The 24,751-nt window shown below is 33.7% G+C and overlaps 2 protein-coding genes across 7 annotated transcripts in view; both read left to right on the forward strand.

Moving 5' to 3' along the window:
* The window catches only part of LOC149807182 (GDP-fucose protein O-fucosyltransferase 1-like), a 151,214-nt gene extending 145,759 nt beyond the window's left edge, over positions 1-5,455 (forward strand). For all 4 annotated transcript variants that reach the window (XM_089963221.1, XM_089963212.1, XM_089963205.1 and 1 more), the window contains one exon: positions 2,766-5,455. In XM_089963221.1, coding sequence (XP_089819347.1) covers positions 2,766-2,927 — 162 coding nt within the window. In that variant the 3' untranslated portion in view covers positions 2,928-5,455. The remainder of the gene's footprint in view (positions 1-2,765) is intronic.
* A 13,671-nt stretch (positions 5,456-19,126) lies between these two features.
* The window catches only part of LOC149807183 (serine/threonine-protein kinase NIM1-like), a 69,878-nt gene continuing 64,253 nt past the window's right edge, over positions 19,127-24,751 (forward strand). For all 3 annotated transcript variants that reach the window (XM_089963250.1, XM_089963258.1, XM_089963266.1), the window contains exons 1-2: positions 19,127-19,236; positions 21,593-21,684. The gene's annotated coding sequence lies outside the window, so the exon portion shown is untranslated. The remainder of the gene's footprint in view (positions 19,237-21,592; positions 21,685-24,751) is intronic.

The following is a 24,751-nucleotide window of genomic DNA, read 5'->3' on the forward strand; positions in this document are numbered from 1 at the left end:
TAGAAACTATTTTAGTAAAATAGGTCAAATCAACTTTATAGAAAGTTTGGGTGGATTTGTTCTCAGGATTCCAAAATAAGCCTGCTTATTGAAATGGTCCATTGTTAAGTTCTATAAACAGGTTATAATGTCATGCCCACTTGGGCCTTTTATTTTAATTTTTCTTCCAGGCTTTTAAAATTATATTTTGTTCTTCTTTGATGTTTATTGTCTTCATTGTTTTTTCCATCTTCCTCCTCATCATCATTGATTATATTAGTGGTAGTTGTAGCAGTACTTTGATGGTTCTAGTTGTTTCACATATACTTTCAGTCAGAAATCAGGTTTATTGGCATAATCTTCTACATATACTTTCAGTCATAATCTGATAGACTGGCAGTTTTTCATGAATACTTTCAGCCTGAGTCCAATAGACTGGCAGTTTTTCATATATACTTTCAGCCAGAATCTGATAGACTGGCAGTTTTTCACATATACTTTGTCAGAAATCAGGTTTATTGGCATAATCTTCTACATGTACTTTCAGTCATAATCCGATAGACTGGCAGTTTTTCATGAATACTTTCAGCCTGAATCCAATAGACTGGCAGTTTTTCACATATACTTTCAGTCAGAATCTGATAGACTGGCAGTTTTTCACATATACTTTCAGTCAGAATCTGATAGACTGGCAGTTTTTCATATATACTTTCAGCCAGAATCCGATAGACTGGTGGTTTTTCATATATGCTTTCAGCCCGAATCCAATAGACTGGCAGTTTTTCACATATACTTTCAGTCAGAATCCGATAGACTGGCAGTTTTTCACATATACTTTCAGCCAGAATCCAATAGACTGGCAGTTTTTCATATATACTTTCACTCAGAAATCAGGTTGGCATATTTTTCATATACACTTTCAGTTAGAAATCAAATACATTGGCATAGTTTTTCATGTACACTTTCAGTTAGAAATCATATACATTGGCATAGTTTTTCATGTACACTTTCAGTTAGAAATCAAATAGATTGACATAGTTTTTGATATACACTTTCATTTAGAAATCAAATAGATTGGCATAGTTTTTCAATTACATGTTCAGTTAGAAATCAATAAGATTGGCATAGTTTTTCATATACATTTTTCAGTTAGAAATCAAATAGATTCGCATAGTTTTTCATATACACTTTCAGTCAGAAATCAAATAGATTGGCATAGTTTTTCTTATATGCTTTCAGTTAGAAATCAAATACATTGGCATGGTTTTTCATATACATTTTCAGTTAGAAATCAAATACATTGGCATAGTTTTTCATATATACTTTTAATTAGAAATCAAATAGATTGGCATAGTTTTTCATATATGCTTTCAGTTAGAAATAAAAAAGATTGGCATAGTTTTTCATATACATGTTCAGTTAGAAATGAAATAGATTGGCATAGTTTTTCATATACACTTTTAGTTAGAAATAAAAAAGATTGGCATAGTTTTTCATATACACTTTCAGTTAGAAATCAAATAGATTGGCATAGTTTTTCATATACACTTTCAGTTAGCAATCAAATAGATTGGCATAGTTTTTCATATATGCTTTCAGTTAGAAATCAAATAGATTGGCATATTTTTCTACATATACTTTCACTCAGAAATCAGAGTGGCATAGTTTTCCACATGCAAATTCAGTTAGAAATCAGAGTGGCATAGTTTTCCACATGCAAATTCAGTTAGAAATCAGAGTGACATAGTTTTCTATGTGCAAATTTAGTTAGAAATCAAATACATTGGCATAGTTTTTCATATACACTTTCAGTTAGAGTTTTTCATATACACTTTCAGTTAGAAATCAAATACATTGGCTTAGTTTTTAACATGTACTTTCAGTCAGAAATCAGAGTGCCATAGTTTTCCACATGCAAATTCAGTCAGAAATCAGAGTGGCATAGTTTTCCACATGCAAATTTAGTTAGAAATTTATCTTTTGTCATCATTCTTGTTAATCACAAGCATTATAAATGTCATCTTCATTATTATTAGTATCATCATCATTGTCATCATTATTGTTGTTGTTGTTGTTGTTATGTGCAGTCTAGTTTTAAAACAGACCAAAACTATATCACCAAGATTGCTGATGTGCTGAAAGTAAGTACTATGTATAATTGCTTATAAGTCCGAGTCAGATTGCAAACAAAGATCCTGATCTGCCATGTCATAAAGTGCCAGCTGATCAGGGTCTGTATTGTTTGTTCTACAGATTATTTCTTACAAACTACAGAGACTCAGATCTGCCAACACATTATGCAACAGCAGATCTGGGTCTGTGCAATTTGCAGTTGGAATCGTTTTATAAGTGAGCATATATGGCAATCCATCCTACTGGTGAACCTCTTCGCATGCTTTTCTCACTCAGAAACTTGTTCTCAAGTGTGGCTGAATACATGTTTAGATGTGGCAGATGGAGAGATCAGATTCCTCATTATTCCATGGCCATGGTCTATTAAGGGTTTGTGTTACCTTGCTGGACCACTATAAACTCCTATTTTGTCATATTTCAGATAGTGTTTTCACACGAAATAACAAAATCAGAATATGTATTAACAAAATAGGTCACATTTACTGTCTTTTCAGTTAGCTTAAATTGCAAGCTTTGATATTTCTAATACTTGCAGTTGTGGGTAGAGTTTATGTAGTTGAGATTTATGAGTTTAAAGATTTTTTAAAATTGAAACATTTGTGCAGTTCAGTTTTACTCAGGATCTGGACTAATTGCATATCTTTTGTTTTCAGGTAAAGGTATATCATCAGGATCCATGGCTGCCTCAAATTGATCTCTACATTTTGGGTCAGGCAGATCATTTCATTGGAAACTGTATTTCATCTTTTACCTCATTTGTCACCAGGGAACGATATGTCCATGGCAAGCCAACCTCTTTCTGGGGATTTAGTTGATATGGAGTCCAAGAATTTAAAAACACACACTGCTGCTAAGAGGTCAAGTTACCGTGACGATTATTGTTTCTAAACATACACAATGAAACTTGTGCAAAGGATTTTTCTGTCATGGATATTTGCCCATAAAGAACACTGTCAAGAATTCACAATGAAGTTTCTTGTATAAACAGCCTTTATATGAAGAATTCCATTCAGATGAAATCATAGGGCAATTGTTTAGCTACCATATATACTTGCTTAAAAGACAAGTCCAACTGCAAGCTGCACAGACCCAGATCTGTCTTTACATAATGCACCAGCAGATCTAAATCTGTGCAGTTTTTTATGAATAATCAGTAGAACAAACAGCACAGACTCTGATCTGCAGGAACATTATGCTATGGCAGATCAGGAACTTTTGTTGTTTTCAGTTTGATTTGACTTATAGGTGAGTATATACAGTAACCTTCATTGAAGTGCGAGAATGCTTTTTTGGTATGCCACTGGGTTGTAGCATGATTGGCACTGTTAGCACAGTCATTAACATGATTGGCACTGTTAGCACAGTCATTAACATGATTGGCACTGTTAGCAGTCATTAACACGATATAAATGTGCATGCTGAGAAGTACTACAGCATATAAAAAGTAGTTCACTTTGACCTACCTTTCACATTTCACTGACCATACCATTTATGTTAAAGTCATTTTTCTTTTTACAAACATGATGCATGCATTTTGAGGAGCACACTGTGCCAAAAGTAGGTCACTGTGGCCAAACTATCATAGTTAATGACTACATTACAGCTCATGTTGACTGTAAATTTCCACTGTTGTGCACTGAACTCATATGAACCTTCCCAAAGTTGTCACAATTTCATCATTTTTGGTAATCCACAACAACTGAGCTCACCTGGATGTGGGATTCCCACAAATTTTCAGCAAGTAAATTAATGCCTGATTACATTCAGATGTGAATTCCACTTGCAACACCTCACTTGTAATCTGCAGTCCTCCTACAGTATATATAGATTGCATCTTTCTATTCAAAATTGCATGCTTGTAATCTGTGTAGTTGATTTTTACACATTTTTTGTATTTGTGCCTTTGTTTGAATTAGAAAATATAAAAATTTTGAAAATATAAAAATTTTGAAAATATAAAATTTTGAAAATATAAAAATTTTGAAAATATAAAAATTAAAGATCACTGAAAGGTCAACATGATGTGCTTGCTAAAAGCAATGTTTCCAAATTGTATAGTCAGCATTTTACACAATAAACCTATTTCTGATTTTAATGTAGGGGCTAAAGCCTTATTTTAGGAAAACATTCAGCTCATCCTGACTTAAATTTCTCAGTTATACTGTAGTAAAGTTGTAGAGTTTCTCAGCAATACATCTTAGGATATCTTAGCAGTAGTACAAGTGGGTTGTCTCCCATGGGTAGGACAAATACAACTGCCACAACTCTGTACATTTGATGGTAAAATGCCATCTGGAGAAAATTGTTTTGAATGGGAGGAGTTTGCCTAATATTTAGGAGGAAAACATTTGAATTTTTTTACTTGCACTGATGGAGCACAGGGTTGACAATGTTAAAGATGGCATAGGAATTCTAAATGTCGGGTCATTTACCACTTCTTTTGAAACCTTCTGCTATGCCTGCAGTAAGTAAAAGATACCAGCCAAAATGTGGCTATACAAATCCAAACAATATCATCATGTTCTTAAACTCAGATTTAATACCTTCTTTTTTATAAAACAATTTGATAGTAAATATGTATTCCTTCTGTTGTATACATTTGAAGATAGTAAAAGTAAAGCAACTATCTCCCCATTTCAGTTAATTGTATCTTATTAATTACTATATATTCAGAAAAATATTCTAAAATAACTTGACATGGTGATTTCATCGATGAAGAGTCATCTCTGTTCTGTTCCAAACAATGTTTAACAACATTACAGCCGTATGTGTAACATTAAGTCTAAAGTGATAAGTGGCCTGTGGATATCGGAATGACTTTAAGGTGCCGTCTGCATTTATGGCTAGAAAACGAAATGGATTCAGTAAGATTTAAAGCATCTGGATATAGCCATATGTTATCTTTAAAACTCTTATGGCTGACATAATGTGAAGTTATATTTTTATTTATAGAGTTAATGGAGGTATGTCGTTGGTGTTGTTGTTGTGGGGGTTTAATGCCATTTTATAGCACATGATAGGCTATGCATGGCGGCCAGTATTAATGGTGGAGGAAGAGCCTGGGAAAACCCCAGGAAGAACCACCGACCCACGAGAAGCTACTGGCAAGAATGGAGGTAGGACAAATAATTATATCAACAATGCATTGTTTAGTGCATGTGTGTGTGTGTGTTTTGTTTTAAAAAGACCATATTCAAGTGTCTGAAACATTTGTATTTTATATGTTCTAACACAATATTATGCATTATTTAATGCATTTCATATATTCATTACTATTTACTAAAATTAATTAAATGCATATTTTGTATATTTTAGCTTTTAAATAAAAAATATAATAAACTAAGATGTGTACTGCCTGGAACATGTCCATATTTACTTACTAAGAGTAAGAAAATCCAGTGACCTTAAATAAAAAACCACGAATCCTGAGAAATTAAGGAGTCAATCCAGGAAGATCAAAGGGTGGGTGTAACAATAGAAACCGAGTGGGTTTTGGACTAAATGAATAACGCAAACACAATGTGATGTACGATGGAAATGTATCAAATGAATTAATAAAGAAAAAAATATATGGTATATAAATACAGTGATTCTCTCACACTCTCAACATACAATTGATCCAATCACTCTACACAAACATTCACAAATTGATAAACGAAAACATGATTCATGTAATCTTACATATGGAACGTGAGATTCAAATAACCTCATGGACTGCAAATGCATTTCAAATGATATTATGCAGTGTAAGAGAGATTCACATAATCTCATGTATGGAATACGATTAAGATTCAAATAATCTCAAGGAATTCAAATATGTGTCAACTAATATTATGCACTGTAAGTGAGATTCACATAATCTCCTATATTATGCAATGTAAGCGAAATTTCACATAATCTCCTATAATACAAATAAGATTCAAAATAATCTCATGCAATTGAAAATGTACTCAGCTGAAACGAGTTGGAACAAACATATGCCTCTTGACAATTGTACAGTCGTATGATTCATAAACTGATGAACTACACAGTTTCATCGAGCCCTTGGGTTGGCCCACACTTTTGTCAGCTGCTCACACCCTTCACGGATCCACCACATGTACAGGCATACGTACAGACAGCATACAGCACCCTAGTATTGGCTACGTCTACATTCGTGGCTCCACCACATGTATGGACACATGTATACACATACGTATAGACAGCATGCAGCACTAAACAGTTACCGTCAGCCTTAAACAGCTCTGTACATCTTCAGTCAGCTCTAACAGCCCTGAACAGCTTCAGACAGCTCTACACAGCCCTGAACAGCTACAATAAAACCAAACTGATCATAATAATGGGTTCTGAAATCTTTAGATATATGCTAATAAATTAAACTCTAATAGCAACTTGTAATTCAAAGTTCAAATTTGCATAGTAGTAAATGCATCATTACACGATATGACAATTAAAACCTGAATAACCTTCACATATCAAATAAAATATGAATTTAACACTTACCCCTATGGCTGGAGAACACAATGGAGAACGTTCACTCCTTGACAAGATCCAAAACGACCAGTGTCAGTTAGAAATGGAATCTACCTTAAATCCATAGGAGAGTGAATAATAGTCAGGGTAAAATACCCGTGCATATCATGGTTTTAATGTCTCTAGTCACAAGTAATTTTTGATGAGATACATGCTAGTACAGTCGCTTATCTGGAAAAACAATTATTCACCCTAGGTAACGTTGTACACATGTACAACGAAAGATGGTCAAATCGTTCTAAGGCAAAACCAAGTTATTTCATGCCTTATTCTGTGACAGTGGGATTCAGATGCAGTTACCTTCTGATGACATGTCTAAGCCCTTAACAAACTAAGCCACCACACTTTGGGTATGAATTTCAGTGCTTTCCAATTGATGGCTTCTGGGACAAGGCCACTTGGGGTTAAGACTAGATGATAGAGCAACTTTGTTCCTCAACCTTCTTTTACCTCATAAGTTTTCAGAAATGTGTTTGTATTCTTATACTTACTTACGTTGCCTACCCAGGTTAGCAATATCATGACTACTTGGACCATTTCTTGAGAATAAGTTGTTTAAAAGTTTATTTGATTTTAGAAGTGGTGGCAATTTTTGTTATGGCAGGTCATCATTATTGGTATTAAGTTTGAAACCCTGCATGCCAGGATATTTTTTTTAAACAATTGGTCAGGTTCGGTTGAGTCAGTTTTTAGAATTCTGGCATGAAGTTCTTTCAGATTTGTTCAGATTATGCCAATCCACTTTACAGTATGTCAGTTATTACTAAAAATAGAAAAGAAATATTTAAACATAGACTTCTCAGAACCTGCTCAGCAGACTTGCACTAAATTTGACAGAAAGTTTGTAAACTTGTAAAGTTGATCAACCAATGCTGATAGACCATAAAATTTTCCAAAACTAGGAAAACATTTAGTGACTTCTCAGAAACCACTGAACAGTTTTGACCAAACTGGATGGAAAGCATTCTGGCGTGGAGATCTTTAAGTTTGTCTGAATGATGCTGACTCACTATTAAATATGGTTGCCACTACTAAAAATAGTACAAAATACATGACTTCCCAAAAACCACTCAACAGATTTTGACCAAATTTGACAGAAGTACCCTGGCATGAAGGTCTTTAAATATTTTTCAACTGATATTAATCCACCATAAAATGTTTCTACCATTGTAAAAAATAGACAAACCTAAAAATGATCATCTCAAACACAAACAAAATGTTACCTATTTTTTACAGAAAGCTTCGTGACTTAGAAAAAGTTGTCACATTTGTACAGATGATTCCAATCTACCATCAAACATGGCTGCTGTTACTAAAAATAGACACAAATTTAAAAGACCTATAAGAAACTGATCTGCAGAAATTGATCAGATTTAAACAAAAATATTCTGGTAGTATGAGCCATAAATATTTCCACCTTTGCTAAGTATGAACAATCCTTTAAAATGATTTTTTTCAAAAACTGTTAAACAAACTACTTTTTATAAGAAGTATTCTTTCTAGAGGAGCATTTAAATTTGTACAAATGATGTCCATCTGCCTGCTGTTACTGCAGGAAAACATTTAACATCTTCTAAAGCACCACTGAACAAACTTTGATCAGACTGGAAATAAAATGACATAGCTGGAACAACTTTCAGATTGATGCAAATGATTCTGTACCACAACCAAATACGATTACCTTTTGTAAAAGTAGAAGACATTTAGACCATCGAATATGTATGAAGGTACAGAATATAGAGGAACCTTGAAATGAGTGTTTCATAGCATATGCATACCTGCCATATTCCCACACAGTGTTGGTTTTTTTTTTAGACTCAAAAAGTGTGTTCAGAAGTTCTAAAGGGGGTCATTGCACATAACCCAAAAAGTAAGTGATGTCATCCTTTCAAGAATAAGCCATCTGTTCAGCGTATAGAAAATGACTGGAAATCTGAATAAAAGAAAATAACTTGCATGTTTTCTTTAAAGCATTTAATACATTTGCAAAGAAAAAATTTGTTGGTAGACTTAGCATAGTCAGATGTCATCACATACATATGTGCAAACACTCACATAATCACAAACACTGACACTAAATAAAAACATATACGAAGTTTTAAATAGAGGCTTAATCAGATACAGTCTTTGCTGCTGTCAATAGCTCAATAGTTGTTTTAAAAAGTAATGTAGGTGTCTTTAGTGTTCATCTTTGCACTCAATTGAGACTGGATGGTCCTGTTGGTCAAACTTCCCTGTTGGATTCTCTGAGTGAATCATGGTCAGTACCATGTTGTGACAACCATAATGTTAGCATTGTCAGAACTGTATCTGATGCAGTCTGACCATGAAGTATGCTTGTCTCTATAAAACAAAACGATTATACATCACATTTGGGAGTGACCATTTCATTGTGGGAGGAGGAGGGGACATAATATTTTTGTTTAATGGAGAGTTATGGGTAATATAGCAGTAATAAAAGCCTCTGTCTAGTACAGGTGTTAACATTTTATCAACATAAATCAACTGTGGAAGCATGTGCATAATATTATCTTTAAATCAAAATACTAAATGGATAAATTCATCCTAAAAAGTATAGGTCAGTTAATAGTAATTAGTATTTTAAGAAGATCAAGATAATGAATAATATTAAAGAAACTAATCTCAGAGTTACGTTGAGCATGTCGCATATGTTACATACAGACAGTGACCCCTTTTTTGATGGATATTGTACACCCTAGAAAGACTTAAGTTGTTATGTCATTTGCAATATGTGCAAAAATTAAATGACCCTCTCCACCCTGCTGATGTAAATAAGGAGTTTTGTAATTTATGTTTGCTGGACTTTTGCTTATAGCTTATTGCTTCCTGAATCATGCTGTTCAAAATGAGTCACTTGAACACTATTCGGACAACTGAAACAATCATGCTTTGCTTTTTAGACATGGAGTGAGATCTGACTTCAAAGAAATGTTGCTGTTGTTCACAAACTTGACAAATATCTTTAATACAGGGGTAATGATGTGTAATAAATTTTGTCCTTCAGCACACATTTAGCATCCATTTGATTTACCTATAACTTAAAACAACAAATTGGGTTGTTCCACTTTGTCAACTTAACCTATGCAAATTGGTACAATGGGCTCCCCCACATCAGTCTTCAAATGACTTAACATATCACCCGAGCTGTTGTCAGCCATGAAAAGGTCAGTGTTATACCTGACCTCTTTGCCTTTTAATTCGCTCTAAGACAATCAGGGCTGTTTACCATTTACACATGCTACGTGCAACTTTGCTAGCCAAGGTTCTGATATGATAATTCTATCTGTTGGATTTCATGAGTTGCCTCCCTTAGTATTGATGCCAACTAACCAACAATGTGGTGCATTGTACATCAGCCAAAAATGGGGGGGGGGGGAGCAATTGACCTAAAAAGGATACTTTGGAAGTTTAACATCGAAAGTATGACTATGTACCAGAGGGAAGCCATTACAAGTATTTGAGTGAAAGGTATTTGTGCAAACACAGATCAGCACTGGAAAATTGCTTATTTATCAGTTCATTCAAGTTGTATGCTTGCCTTGTCTCGATCATGTCGGAACAATTTTCAGATTTGAACAACTTAATTTTTTGCCACATTCAATGAAATTCACAGACCTGAAGCGTAGAAATGTCTGCTTGATATGCCAAGGTGTAGATAGGGTTATCATATTGGAACACTGGCTAGCGAAGATGATGCTACATGTTACTGGCATATATTGTAGTGATGTTTTTTTCTTTTCCTCCAAGAGTACTGAAAATTGTGTTTTTCTATGCATGACCATGTCATGGTGTTTGGAAGTAGAAAAATCTTGTTTTTTCATGACACATCATGTTATAGCAGGTATGTACATGCAATCAACAGCATTGCAAAAGTTTTAAAATTACCCTGATGACCCAGATTTCGAGAAAAACAATGAAAGTAACCTATAACGAGGACTAATTAGAATCACAGGTTTGGTATTATGCAGAGTTCATCACCTTGTGAAAAAATGTTTACAACAGAATTTTAAAATATTTTAGAATATGCAATGCTTGAAATAGAATAACAAGTTATACAAAATAATATACACATAACAATCTAAGTAATAATAATTGGATAATATAACTCTGTAACAGTAGTTTGTGACTGCCAGTGGATAACACGCTGGATTTTATTCCCAGACCAGCCTAGGTTGGATGCCATGTTGTACCCTAAGGCAAGACACTTACCAAGCCAAACAAAAATGAACTAAGGCCACAAAGCAGAACACTTTAAACTAGACATCAGCCAACCAAACATAATGCAAACCAGACATCAGCCAACCAAACATAATGCAAACCAGACATCACCCAACCAAGCATAATGCAAACCAGACATCACTCAACCAAACATAATGCAAACCAAAGGAAAAGCTCTGTGTGAATTTCCAAATTATGTGGTTTAGTCTCTGGGCAGAAGAACTAAAAGTATCTCTGATGCACACCAAATAATGTATCTGCATAACATATAATCTTTACATTAATGTATCTATGTATCATATAGTCTTCACATCTGTAATTATGTGCAAAACAGTTTTCTTGTTGTTGTTGTTGTGGGGTTTAACGCCATTTTTCAGCACACGATAGGCTATGCATGGCGGCCAGTATTAATGGTGGAGGAAGAACCCGGGTAAACCCTGGAAAGAACCACCGACCCACGAGAAGCTACTGGCAAGCTTTCTCACATACCCACACTGGCTGAATCCAAGACTCGAACTGGCGCAGATAGAGGTGAGATGGCAGTGATCCGTAACAGAAAGCACTTTATACCACTTGGCCACTCGGGGCCCCAAACAGTTTTGTTTTGAGAAGAAACGATTCAAATGCATGAGACATTTCTTGTTATGTTGTCATATGTATTGTGCATTATTTTAAGGCGTTTCATTGTTTATTTTATATAATTTAGCTCTTATTTTTAAAAAAATATAATAACCCAAAATGCTTTCCTCCTGAAATACTTTTGTGTTTACTTACTGGACCAAAAAGAAACCAATGATGTTAAAAAAACGTCCAGAAGAATTTGGTAGCTCATGGTGGAACTTGTACCTGCAACCCTCTAGCCAATCTGCCTTCAACATGGCCAAAGATACACCAAAAATAGATAAAACTTTAAAAGGCATCTTCTCTATCATTTTTCATCTGAATTTAACCCAATTTGATGTCAAGCATCCCAAAATGACTTTCTTGTAAATATGTTCAAAAAGTTATGCAGATCCACTGTCAAATATGGGCACCATTACTAAAGCCACAAAAAATTTAATAACTTCTCATATACCACACAGAAGAATTTGATCGTATTTGAAGAAAACATCACCTTGGCAGTGAAGTCTATTTGTTTACATGGTGCTGAACTGTCTCAGATATGGTCAATGTTACTAAAAACACAATTTGTTAAAAGGCTTATTCTTTTTCAACCTCTAAAGAAAATTTGACAAAATTTGAAAGAAGTCATCCTGGTATGATCTTTGTGATACCAATCTGCCATCAGATACGACCCTCAACTTTTAAACAACTATTTTGTAAAAACCACTGACCAGAATTAGACCAAATTTTATAGAACGAATACGAGCATGGTTTAAATTGTCCAAATGATTCTGATCTGCCATTAGAAAGCATTGCCATTACTGGAACAGCTACTTCTCAATAATAAAAAATAAAAACAGATTTTGCCCAAATATGATGGAAACAGGGTTAGAAGTTGACCTCAAAAACCTTGAAAATATACAATTTTCTTTTTGACCTTGGAAACCTAAAAAAAAGCCTTAAAAACTGAAGGAAACGTAAATAAATAAAAACATAACAATGCTGAAAAAGTGTCAAATGGCTATACCCAGACACACAGAAAAAAGGTGCTTTTTTGCACATGGGTTTTTGTTAGGTTAGCCTAGCAGTCCAGAAAGTGTATTAACTATGCCAATCAAAGACATCTTGTCATTTTAATTATTGTTTAATTTATTTTATTAATAAAATAAAACAAAAAATTAAGTTTTGCTCTGTCTTTATTTTCATTATATTTAGGAACAAACTTGAAGTATACTTTATCACATTTGTAATATATGCTCTATCTTTATTTTCAATATATTCAGGAACAGACTTGAAGTATACTTTTTCAGACTTGTAATATATGTGGATAATCTGGAAACTGTTGTGTCTTAAGGACACACTGTACTAATTATATGGAAGTACAAATAATAGAGTATTTACTGGTTTGGTGGTCCATAATTGGTTAATAATGAAAATTAAAATTTGAGTCAAAATATCTTTTGAGAGCTTATCCTATCTGTAATTTAAAAAAAAAATATAGACAAAATTCTATTGATGCAATTTTAGTATTTTTACAGGCTTGACTTAGAAGTACTCAATAATGAAAGTAGCACCTGATTCATTTGGTGCAGAATCAATAACATGTGTTTCTTGCACATGTAGATTACAAAAATGCCGCGGGTCATATGGTGTTCTCCACATATAAGCTTGCATCAAGAATAGTTGTGCATGGAGACATGGAAGTCTGATCATCAGCACCCAGAAATTTTAAGTTATTGAATTTTGAATATGATGGTGTTTCCATATGTTTACTATGGGAGTTGAATTAGTACCTTGACTCCTACAACCACAAAATATTTTAACGCCTTGAAAAACTGAAAAAAATAACCTATAATTTCAAAATTCAGTTTCACTTTTAACCCTGTGAAAAGCATCCTGGCATGAAGGTCTTTGAAATATGACCAAATAATGATGAACCACCATCAAATGTGGCTGCCATTAATAAAAAAAATCAAATTTAATACAAATTACTTCTCAAACACCACTCAGTAGAATGTGAACAAATTCGACAGCATACGTGTTGGATTAAAAAGATGAAAATTTGAGCAAATGATGCCAATCCACCATGAAACATTGTTGCCATTACTAATAATAGACAACATTTGAAACATTTACTTCTCAGAAACTGTTCAGCATAAATTGACCAAAGTTATAATAATAACAATAATTCTCCCTTGAGGCCCTCTTAAGGAGAGTATAACAATGTACATTATATGAAGATAGCAATAATTACTGTGTATTTTAACATGTTTAGTTTTAAAATACTAAATTCCATTATCTATTAGAAGCACATACATGCTCATGATATCTCTTCTTAAATACTCAAATATTTTCAGCAGATTTTACATGTAGTGGATGCTTGTTCCACATAACTGTGCCAGAATATTGGAAGCTCTTTTTAAATTGATCTGTTCTTGGTTTGGTGCTAGAAGGTTTCCATGTGATATTGATCTCAACTGGTATTGTGTTGAAAAAGGCCTGAATAAGTCCTGAAGATACTCTGGTGCAGTTCCATGTAGACATTTATATAAAAGAACTGCCTTGTGAAAATCTATCCTGTCATATATTGTGAACCATTTGAGTTCTGTAAACAAAGCTTTTGAGAAATGATCAATAGATGCATCTAAAATTATGCATGCTGCTCATTTCTGAAGTTTATAAATCCTGTCAAGCTCAGATTTAGCAGTTTCCCCATACATTTGAACAATAATCCATTGTTGGAAGTATATATGACTTGTAGTATAGATTGCAAGTTTCGATTGGTAAATATTTCTTGATTCTGTGGAGTAGAGCAATTTTGGATGACAGTGTTTTACAAAGTTTATCAATATAGTCTTCCCATAATAAATTATTATCTATGGACACACCTACAAGCTTTTCACAAGAAAGAAGTCTGGTACTTAGGGCTTTCAAATTTAGATAGTAAATCCTGTCAATTCACCATCAAGCATGGCTGTAGGTGTAGAATGAATGACCAAAATTTTACAGAAGGCATTCTCGCATGATGAGCTTCTAAATATATATAAAATATTGCCAATCTACCATTAAAATATGGATGTTAATACAAACAGGAATACTTCTAAAAGACCACTTAACGGATGTTAATCAAATTTGAGGTAAATGTCCTATCCTGAATGCCTTTCAGATTTATGCAAATGATGCTGTTCCACCATCAAATTTGGCTGCATTTAGTAAAAGTAGAAAATATATTTTGTAAACAAATTTGTGTAGAAAAAGCTGCTGAACAGACTTTAAAAGTAGAAAAATATTTTGTAAACAAATTTGTGCAAAAAAAGCAAGCTGCTGAACAGACTTTAAAAGTAGAAAAATATTTTGTAAACAAATTTGTGCAAAAAAAGCAAGCTGGTGAACAGACTTTAAAAGTAGAAAAAATATTTCGTAAACAAATTTGTGTAAAAAAAAGCAAGCTGCTGAACAGACTTTGACCAACACTGAAACAAAGTGTCAAAGCAAGAAGTTTGAAACAGAGATGAAATTACTTTTAGAACACAAAATGCATAAATTTCAATCTAACAAGTTGCATAACCAAATGAATCTGTTGATTACATTGATTTATAATTTAAAAAACAATAAAAGTATGAAATAACAATCTTGCAAGTTAACTCTGTGTGTGTGTGTGCTTTGGATTTTTAACATAGCTTTAACAATTTTTCAGTCATATCGCTATGATGTCTGCAGTATGGCAGTTTTTAGTGATGTCTAGCACTGGGGCATCATGCCACAGACATGTGGCATGATGTCCCACCCAGTCACATTATCCTGACACCAGGTCGACCAGTCCTAACACTAACCTCTTAATGCTGAGCGCCAAGTGAGGCAGCTGTTAGTACCATTTTTGTAAGTCTTTGGTATGACTCGGCCGGGCTGTGTGTGTGTGTGTGTGTAAGAGAGAGAGAGAGAGATTATTCAAAATCTGGTGAAATTTGAATGGCCTTTGTGCCTTGGAGGTTTCCAGTAAATTTGGGCAAATTGTTGTCATTCCTTGTTTACATGTCCTTTTATGATTTTCTGTTGATAGTGAAGTTGGCCTCATTTGATGGATCTGCATCATTTGGAATGAAATTAATAGAACATCATAGCTGCATGCTTTCTTTCAAATTTGATCAAATTCTGTGAATCCATTTTCTTTCTCCATTGTACAAGAAGTCATAAGAGATTGTTCTATCTGCAATTTTGGTAGCTGCATTTAGTGGCACATTAGCATCATTTGAACAAACTGCATTTAGTGGCACATTAGCATCATTTTCAACAAACTGCATTTAGTGGCACATTAGCATCATTTGAACAAATTGCATTTAGTGGCACATTACCATCATTTTAACAAATTGCATTTAGTGGCACATTACCATCATTTGAACAAGCAGCATTTAGTGGCACATTACCATCATTTGAACAAATTGCATTTAGTGGCACATTACCATCATTTGAACAAATTGCATTTAGTGGCACATTAGCATCATTTGAACAAATTGCATTTAGTGGCACATTAGCATCATTTGAACAAGCAGCATTTAGTGGCACATTAGCATCATTTGAACAAATTGCATTTAGTGGCACATTAGCATCATTTGAACAAACTGCATTTAGTGGCACATTAGCATCATTTGAACAAACTGCATTTAGTGGCACATTAGCATCATTTGAACAAACTGCATTTAGTGGCACATTAGCATCATTTGAACAAATTGCATTTAGTGGCACATTAGCATCATTTGAACAAATTGCATTTAGTGGCACATTAGCATCATTTGAACAAATTGCATTTAGTGGCACATTAGCATCATTTGAACAAATTGCATTTAGTGGCACATTAGCATCATTTGAACAAACTTGAAAGACCTTATGCCAGCAGCATTCATTTAAAAGCGAAAGCCATCTATGCCAAGATGAGTTCATCCAATTTTGGTCAAATTCTGCTGTATGGTTTTGGATTAGAAGTTGTTTAAAGTTTTTTTTATCAACTACATAAGGCCAAATTATCTTAGGGTTTGATCTGTTGTTATGAGTCATCCATTCAAAATTGCTATTAATTTCTTCTAAAACATTTGATGAAATTTAAAAGGAAAGCAACTGGCATGAAACTTTCAAATTTGTTAGGGTCATGCAAATTTGTTTTTAACATGGTCACTATTGCTAAAAATAGAGAAAACATTACAAAAAACAACAGTTAAATGACTTCTGTTCAAGATCTGCCTAACAAAATCTAATCAGTTGTGAAGTAAAAAGCATCCTTACATGAAGTTTATTTTCTCTAAATAGATTCAAATTATGCTGATCCACCACCAGATATGGACACCATTTTAATAAATATAGAAAATATTAATGTCTGCTCAAAAGCCATTTACTAAATTTGATTTTTTTTTACATATGTAACTCTATCATGAAATTTTCGAAAATGGTGCCAATCCACCATCAAATATGATTGCCATATCTAAAAATAGATGTTTAAATGATTTTTAAAAATAAAATTAACAAAACAAACAACATCTCTCAACAGAATCTGACCAAGTGCAGAAGAAAGCATCCTGTTTAATTTATTTTAAATATGTTCAAATTATGCCAATCCATCTTCATATATGGCCATCATTACTAAAGAATATAAACATTTAAAGGATTTGACACCAACAAATGAATTAGACAGAATTTAACAGAAAATATTTTTGTCCAAATAATACCAATCTGCCATTAAATATGCTTGCTGTTGCTAAAAGTACAGAACACTTTAAATAAATTCCCAGACACTGCTCAACAGATTTGACGTGAAACATTCAGGCATAAAGACCTTTCAATTTTATTCAACTGGTGCTGATCCAATGCCATATATATATAAATATTGCTACCATTACTAAAAATGGAAAACCTAAAAACTACTTCACAAACACTGCTCAGAAGAATTTGACCAAATTGAGAGACAGCATCCAGGCTTATAAGATATGATCAGATGATCACTGCCCCCTACACAAAACCTGAAACCACTCAGAACTTTCTGAACAAAAATTGATCAAATTTAAAAGAAATCATTCTAGTAATTGAAACTTTCAGATTTATATAAACCATGTCAATTTCCCAATCAAATGTTGCCACCATGACTAAAAATAGACACCCCTTTAATTAGCTTTTTGTCAGGGGGTACTCCACATAATTTAACCAAATGTTCTAGAATGCATTGTACCTTGAAGGAATGTTAAATTTGTACAAATGATGCCAATCTGCCATCAAATATGGCTGCTGTTAGATAAAACGTAACAGACTTTGATTGAATTTTAAATAAAATGTCTTATTTTTAACACCTTGATTTATACAATGATGTTGTTCTGTCCTCTTATGGCTACCTTTAGTGAAAGTTACACAATTACACTTTACTGAAAAACCTGCTGAATACAGCTTGACCAAAGCGTCATGACATGGGGATCTTTTAATACTGGACAAATGATGCAGATGTTTCATCAGATATGGATGAAAATACAAAAAGTAGAGAAACTGTGAAACAGTTGTTTTCATAACATATACAATCAACACTATTGGATGATATTTCTACATATACAGTCAACACCACTGGATAAAATTTCTACATATACAATCAACACCATTGGATGAAATTTCTATAGAAAAGACACCATGGACCAAGTATTTTTTTATGAGGAAGGAAAGGGAAAGGGAAGTAACCTATAAAAAGACTATTTAGGTGGCGCTCTACAGTTTTGTATTTTGCATAGGGTTAGGATTTTAAAGAAAAAGAATTTCCCTGGTTTTCCTCACTGGTTATACTGGCTATTTAAAAAAGACCCTATATATCTTAGGTATAAGTCAAAGAACCTTTAATTCCCTTTCTTTTGGTGTATGATTGATTGGTGTATGATGGATTATAGAGTATACACCTTGGCCTTACTTCAAACATGCACCTTTAAAAAAAGTACTAGCTCTGAGCCGATAACTTTTTTTACATTTTATATATTTGGTAATTCATTCATTGCACATTCAGAAGCTGGTATTGTCTAGTCTGGCAAAATTCATTTCCCCTATTTTAATAGCTGCTATGTATAGTGTACATTAGACTAATTCAGGCTGATTTTTGAACACAAGGGAGCAGTCATTTTAGTTAGCAGTGTGCTTAAATCATGTAAAATTTCCAAAAGTACAATATCCAAAGAAATATCATCCACATTACATTAATGTAGCATAGAGTTATGCCAACATTCTCTCTGTTGTGAATGTTTTAAATGCGAACTACTTCACCTTACACACGTCAGTCTCTCAAAAGTACATATTAACTGGTGAGCATATTAACCATGTTAACATATTAACCATGTTAAGATCCCAATTTGGAGTTCTGCAGAGTTCTTTCCCTTGGAATATAATTAATAAGGTTTAGCGGATTTTTTTAAAATTTGGGATACATCTATACATAACGTATTTTATTTAATGATTGCATATTTATTTATTTATTATTTATTTATGTATTTACTTATTTATTTATTGTTTATAATTTTGCATCATTCTAACGGTACAATAGGACAGTTGTTCGTCGACTGTTCGTGCTCATGTCAAAGTATTATACTTATTCGAAAGAGTTACCTTCCATTCCATGCGTCAGATGGCGTTGTTAAGTTGCTATAGGTGACGTCAAGCCGATGGCTAAGTTTAAGCGGTTTTTGGTCGTGTGATTGGGATATAGCTAGATATTGTGGATTGCCCATAATAGTACAGGTAATTCTTAGAGCGTTAGATGACTATTCTATAGTCATATGATGCAGTTCGTACCATAAGCGTCATGTTACAGGGTTGTATACCAAGTAGGGACAGTAATTACACTTTATAAAGATACATTGTTTCGAAATCAGAAGGATCACTGATATCGCTGCAGTCAAATACAATTTGATACAGTAAAGTTGGGTACTCTTCATAAGTTTTATTTGTCAGGTTTCACGCAACGGTCTTTACTTGACATCAAATGCCCAATGATAACTGCAAATAAGTCCTGAAGTCCTTTTCTGGAACAGGAAGTAGAATTAAAATATGTATAATTGTGTACAATGTGTAATAGTGTACTCAGTAGGTAAGATTTAACTGATAAAGTGAAGTACAGTCGGTAACACGAACTTGTTTTGTAATTTTCTGATCGTAGGCAAGCAGTTATATAGTATGCCGTGTTCTTCATTTATGCATCCAATATTTTTTTTTTAAATATCAGTAAAATTGTTTGTCTTATGTAAAGTAGCCGAGGTAGTGTAGTTCGTACAGTCAGTTTGACTGCTCATAAAATTGAAACTGTGAAAAGTACAGAGCAATAAGCTTACTTGAGTTGAAATGTAAGAACAAACTGAGGCATGTGCAGTTTAGCATTTTTAAAATAAAATCACATGCATTTGTTTCTATTAGTAAAATGGGGGAAACTAATGATAACACCTTCCTCTACTCCCAAATAACTCGAAGTAACTCACTCTTGAGGTTCAAAATTGACACCTTGATGAGTCAGTAATAATTTTCGTATACCATCTTTGCGTTTAGTTACTTATAACTGTACCTTTGTAGACATTCCAAACCTTTCCTTTGTGTACAATTTGAGTACTTTATTGATTTTTTAATTGCCATTTTCACCATTTTTTTGTTTCACTACCTTAACTCAAATAGTGGATGCAGATGACACAGTTTTTACTGAAATAGACTATCCTGGCAAATAGAAATGGACAATAAACAGTCTGTTTGCTTGGTACATCGTGAGCTTCCATTTGCGTTGCAGTGTTAGGGACCCCAGGTGACAAGCGGATTAGAAATTGTAAATCAGTTAATGAAATGACTAAGTTTTGTGCATATATATCCTTTTGTTTTTAAAAATCAGTAGGAAGTACAAACAAATGGAAGGGTATATGAATACTTTAGTTGAAATTATGTACAAAATTGTATTTTCTTATGCTCCAGAAAGAAAATAAATTTTATATAAATTTTGAAATTACCATAAATTAGCAAATATAACACACATCTAAGTATAACAAGCACTCATGTATTAGCTGATATATTTCTGTTGTATGTATAAAAAAAATAGATTACCCATGGATATATATAACCCACAGTTTTTGGTAAAGAATAATAAACGACCAAAATCTGTGTTGGGTTCTTTTTATTATCGACATAATAATAAATACTAAGGTATAGTGAATCATCCTTTATTTTTATGATTGAAGTGCAGCAAAGTCATTTCAACCAAACTGGATAAATTTATTATTAGTTTCCTCATCTTGAGACATCTCAGACATTGAATGATGACACCACATATTCTCTTTGTTAAATGCGGGACCAAACCAACACCTATCCATTATTGGTAATTCAGAATAAAAAAATTGCCACCTACCCAAAAATAATTGCAGATGGCATGAACTACAATGTTCCAATTTTACAATAAACAATAGCACAGGTTACTATTCGCAACTGATTCCATAAATTTGTAATTCTTTTGCAAGTCGGTTCATTTATGGTAGGTATGAATCTAAGATAGCAAATCAGACCTATCTATGGCAGTTTAAGGTTTCAGTAAACACAAAAACATTGCCACTCTTCATAAATTAATTATTAAATTGAAGATGCTAATTTTATTATGTTGATCTTGTCTTCTTGTTATTATATTTTCTTTACATACCCTGCAAGGGCTGTGCATCGTAGGAAAAAACTTGGACAGTAGGTTATATTTGCTAATTTATGGTAAATCATTTTTACTTTCTGATACTCATGTTTTATGCACTTTATGCCCCAATAATTGCATTCACTCCAAAGTAGAACAAAAGTGGAAGCCTCCATATTAGGTGAAAGTAGACAATACAAAAGTTTGGCTCATATTCTGGGCATTCAAAATTTAGAGGAAATGTAAATTTATGGTCAGTATGAAGACTAAAAGGAATTCATTTATGGTTCCCTTTTCAAATTACTAATAGCCATGATCGTCAAAGCTGCATGAATAGTTTAGTGCACTAGATTTCCTTTTCCAAATACAGATATTAAAAGGGCTTCTTTAATGAGACTAAGGGACTTTTTTTATACTTATGGCTATTATTATTCCTTTGGAGTCTAGGTGGCAACCTACATGCTGACCTTCTAGGGGTACATGATTAGTATACACCTGGTGATTTAGGCATTCTGACTTTCATTGCCAGTAATTAAAAGGTATGTAAAATTTAATTACCTATAAATGAATTATTTCTTTATTGAACAGTCTCACTTTCAGCTCACCCTCCCACCTTGAAGTGTGGATAATCCTCATTGAATACTGCTAAACATGCACTCCATTTAAAATTTCATTTAGGCTGTTAATCAGTAGCATATTAATGGGGGATTGGACCGGGCAGTTGCCCCAGGCAGGAGAGGTCTTGGGGTGCCAAAACCATGGGGGTAAGAGGTCTTGGGGCACCGAAACCCCCGGGTAATATTTACCCGTAGCATGCCACAATATTAGATGTTGTATGACATGTATGGTAATTCCAAAAAGTGAATAATAATACAAACAAGACTTTATGTAATATAGAACTTCGTATGTTGAACAACAAAGAACATTTGCTGTAGTCGGTTATTTTGCAACAGCATCAAAAGTCATTCTTATTTTTTTTGTTTTTTTTTTTTAATGGCAACTGAGCTGAAGCAAGGTACATATTTATTTTCATAGGCATCCATTTTCATAGTGTTACAGTAAATGAAATGGGGTCATATTGACTTTACATGTATGTCACTTAACAGTAAACTTATATTAAACTAAGTGGCTCATATGCTTAAACTTGCAACTTGTAAACTGTGAGTTTTATCTTCATCAGCAGAGCTGTCCTAAGGGGGTTCTTGTGTACCAGGTAATACATAGACAGTGACCCCTATTTCCTGAAAAACTGTAGAGATATACATGTCAGGCATGCATAATTTTGACCAGAGCTCTAGTTGAGTAGTGTACTAACATATTTTATGCACACAGTTTGACTAGAATTGCATAAAAATATGTGTTAATGCATTCAGATTATGCAAAACAATTGAATTTTAGGAATTAACACAAATTTGTCTGTATATTGCTTCTGCTGTAACATCTTGATGATTAATACATGGTGCAAGTTTTGTAGTGTTTGCAGATTATTCCTCTGAGTTAAAAACATGCATTTGTTTTGAAACCAGTTTAGAGCTTTGTCAAACATAAGAAATTGTTACAAATCGAAAGAATTCAAGCTGACGTTATTGAACTTTTAAAAACAATGAATTGATGTGATAATTTTAAAATTTTCTTACTTGCTTATTGTAAGAATAGTTACTTATTTTCTTCTTTTTTAATTTACTGCACCACCATCTATACTCACATATAAGACAAGTCCACCTGCAAACTGCACAGACCCAGATCTACCGTCGCATTATGTGCCAGCAGATTTGGGTCTGTGCAGTTTGTTCGGAGAACAAGCAACATATACACTGATCTGCAGGTGCATTATGTTATGGCAGATCCTGGTCTTTGTTGTTTGCAGTTTGGCTTGACTTATAAGCGAGTATATAAAGTACTTGTCATAATTTCTGAGTAACATTTTGTGTGATCTGATATAGCATACTGTGAGGTTTAATAATATTTTAAGACTTTATTTTACCATGTTCATGCAAACAAATTGCCATTTGGTTTCATTTCTGACAAATTGTAAATAAGTTAAAATAAGTGGTATTTGCACAAGGCGATGTTAAGGACATTAAAGATAACCAGTACATTCATCAACAATTGCCATGTGCATTGATTTGGCACCGACTTAGAATTCAGTCAACTTAACATAAATATATTTTTAAAAAATCACTTGCCATTTTTTTTTGAACAAATTTGTTACAGTGTGAGAAAGTAATCTCAAGGAAGGAGAATTAATAGTGCAGAAGTCAGAGATCTTACCTGTGTGAGAAATCACATACATGTGTGACTTCACAGACATGACATCCGTTAGTTAGTTAATGTACACATTCAGATAGATTCCAGTTTATTTTGTGTTGCTGAGAAGAAAAAAGTCAATGGCTGTTTGACTGGAATTGATAGTAAAGTGTGGTCTGATAAACGGCTAAATATAAATGCTGATTAATTCAGTGTGAAAATTGGTTACAACTTACTGGTAAATTTTGTTAAAACCTGCCCTTGTAATGGAAGCATGACATAGTTTGAAATAGGTGTGTACGTCTGTCCATATGCCTGTCTGTCCACACCTAGATTAACTGCGGTGTTAATTAAAGTTATCTTTATTTCAGCACTGTTTTATCGCAACCTGTTTGGATTGGAATATAGTTTTGTTATGCATTTATCGTTATGTAGCTAAATAAATGCTTTCGTTGTTGATCACGGATGGGCATGAAATGCAGGCCATAACTATCTTCTTTTTAATAGGTGTAGAACTTACTCATGAAGCATTTAAGTATCAAGTTACATGACATTCTGTTTGCATTAGTTTTGAGAATTTGCACTAAAAGCAAGATTAATATATCAGGAATGCAAAATATAGGTCACAGTGACTTAATTTTGTATACATATTTAGTAGTTCATGTATCAAGATAATGAATGTAGTCTGTATGCAGATATATTTGCAAAACTGAGCTAGGCTTGAACTATTACTGAAGTGTTGATGCCGAACAGATTGATACATCGACATTGTCAGTCAAGTCCATGGATGGATTAGCTGTGCAACGAAGCCATAAAAGAAATGCAAGATATGTCCTACCTAATATAGTAACATTGTTTTGTCAATGTCCATGTCCATATAATAGTCACATCCTTTATATACTCGCTTATAAGTCGAGTCAGACTAAAAACAAGATATCCTGATCTGCCGTCTCCAATGTTCCCTCTAAGCTGTGCGCGCGCGCGGCCGCGCAGCTGCTCAGACATCAACGCGCATCGCAATCGACGAAGATCTAACAATTTTGCTTAATTCACCGTAGTGCTTGCACAATGTAGCGCGCACATCTACCCTTCGTAAGAGGAAACGTTGGCCGTCTGATAAGGCGCCTGCAGACCAGGGTCTATGCTGTTTGTTCTACCGATTATTCCTAACAAACTGAGCAGACTCGGGTCTGCCAGCGCATTATGCAATGGCAGATCTGGGTTTGTGCAGTTTGCAGTTGGATAAGTGTGTATATATGGTGAGTCCACTCCAAGCACAGGCTCTGCAGTAATTTTGCACCATTCCCACAGTGTTAATTCCTTTCATTATAATTCAGATTATCAGACAAATGATAAAAA

This window comes from Sinohyriopsis cumingii, chromosome 1, assembly GCF_028554795.1.
Source record: "Sinohyriopsis cumingii isolate HCF-2022 chromosome 1, ASM2855479v2, whole genome shotgun sequence".
Taxonomy (NCBI): domain Eukaryota; kingdom Metazoa; phylum Mollusca; class Bivalvia; order Unionida; family Unionidae; genus Sinohyriopsis; species Sinohyriopsis cumingii.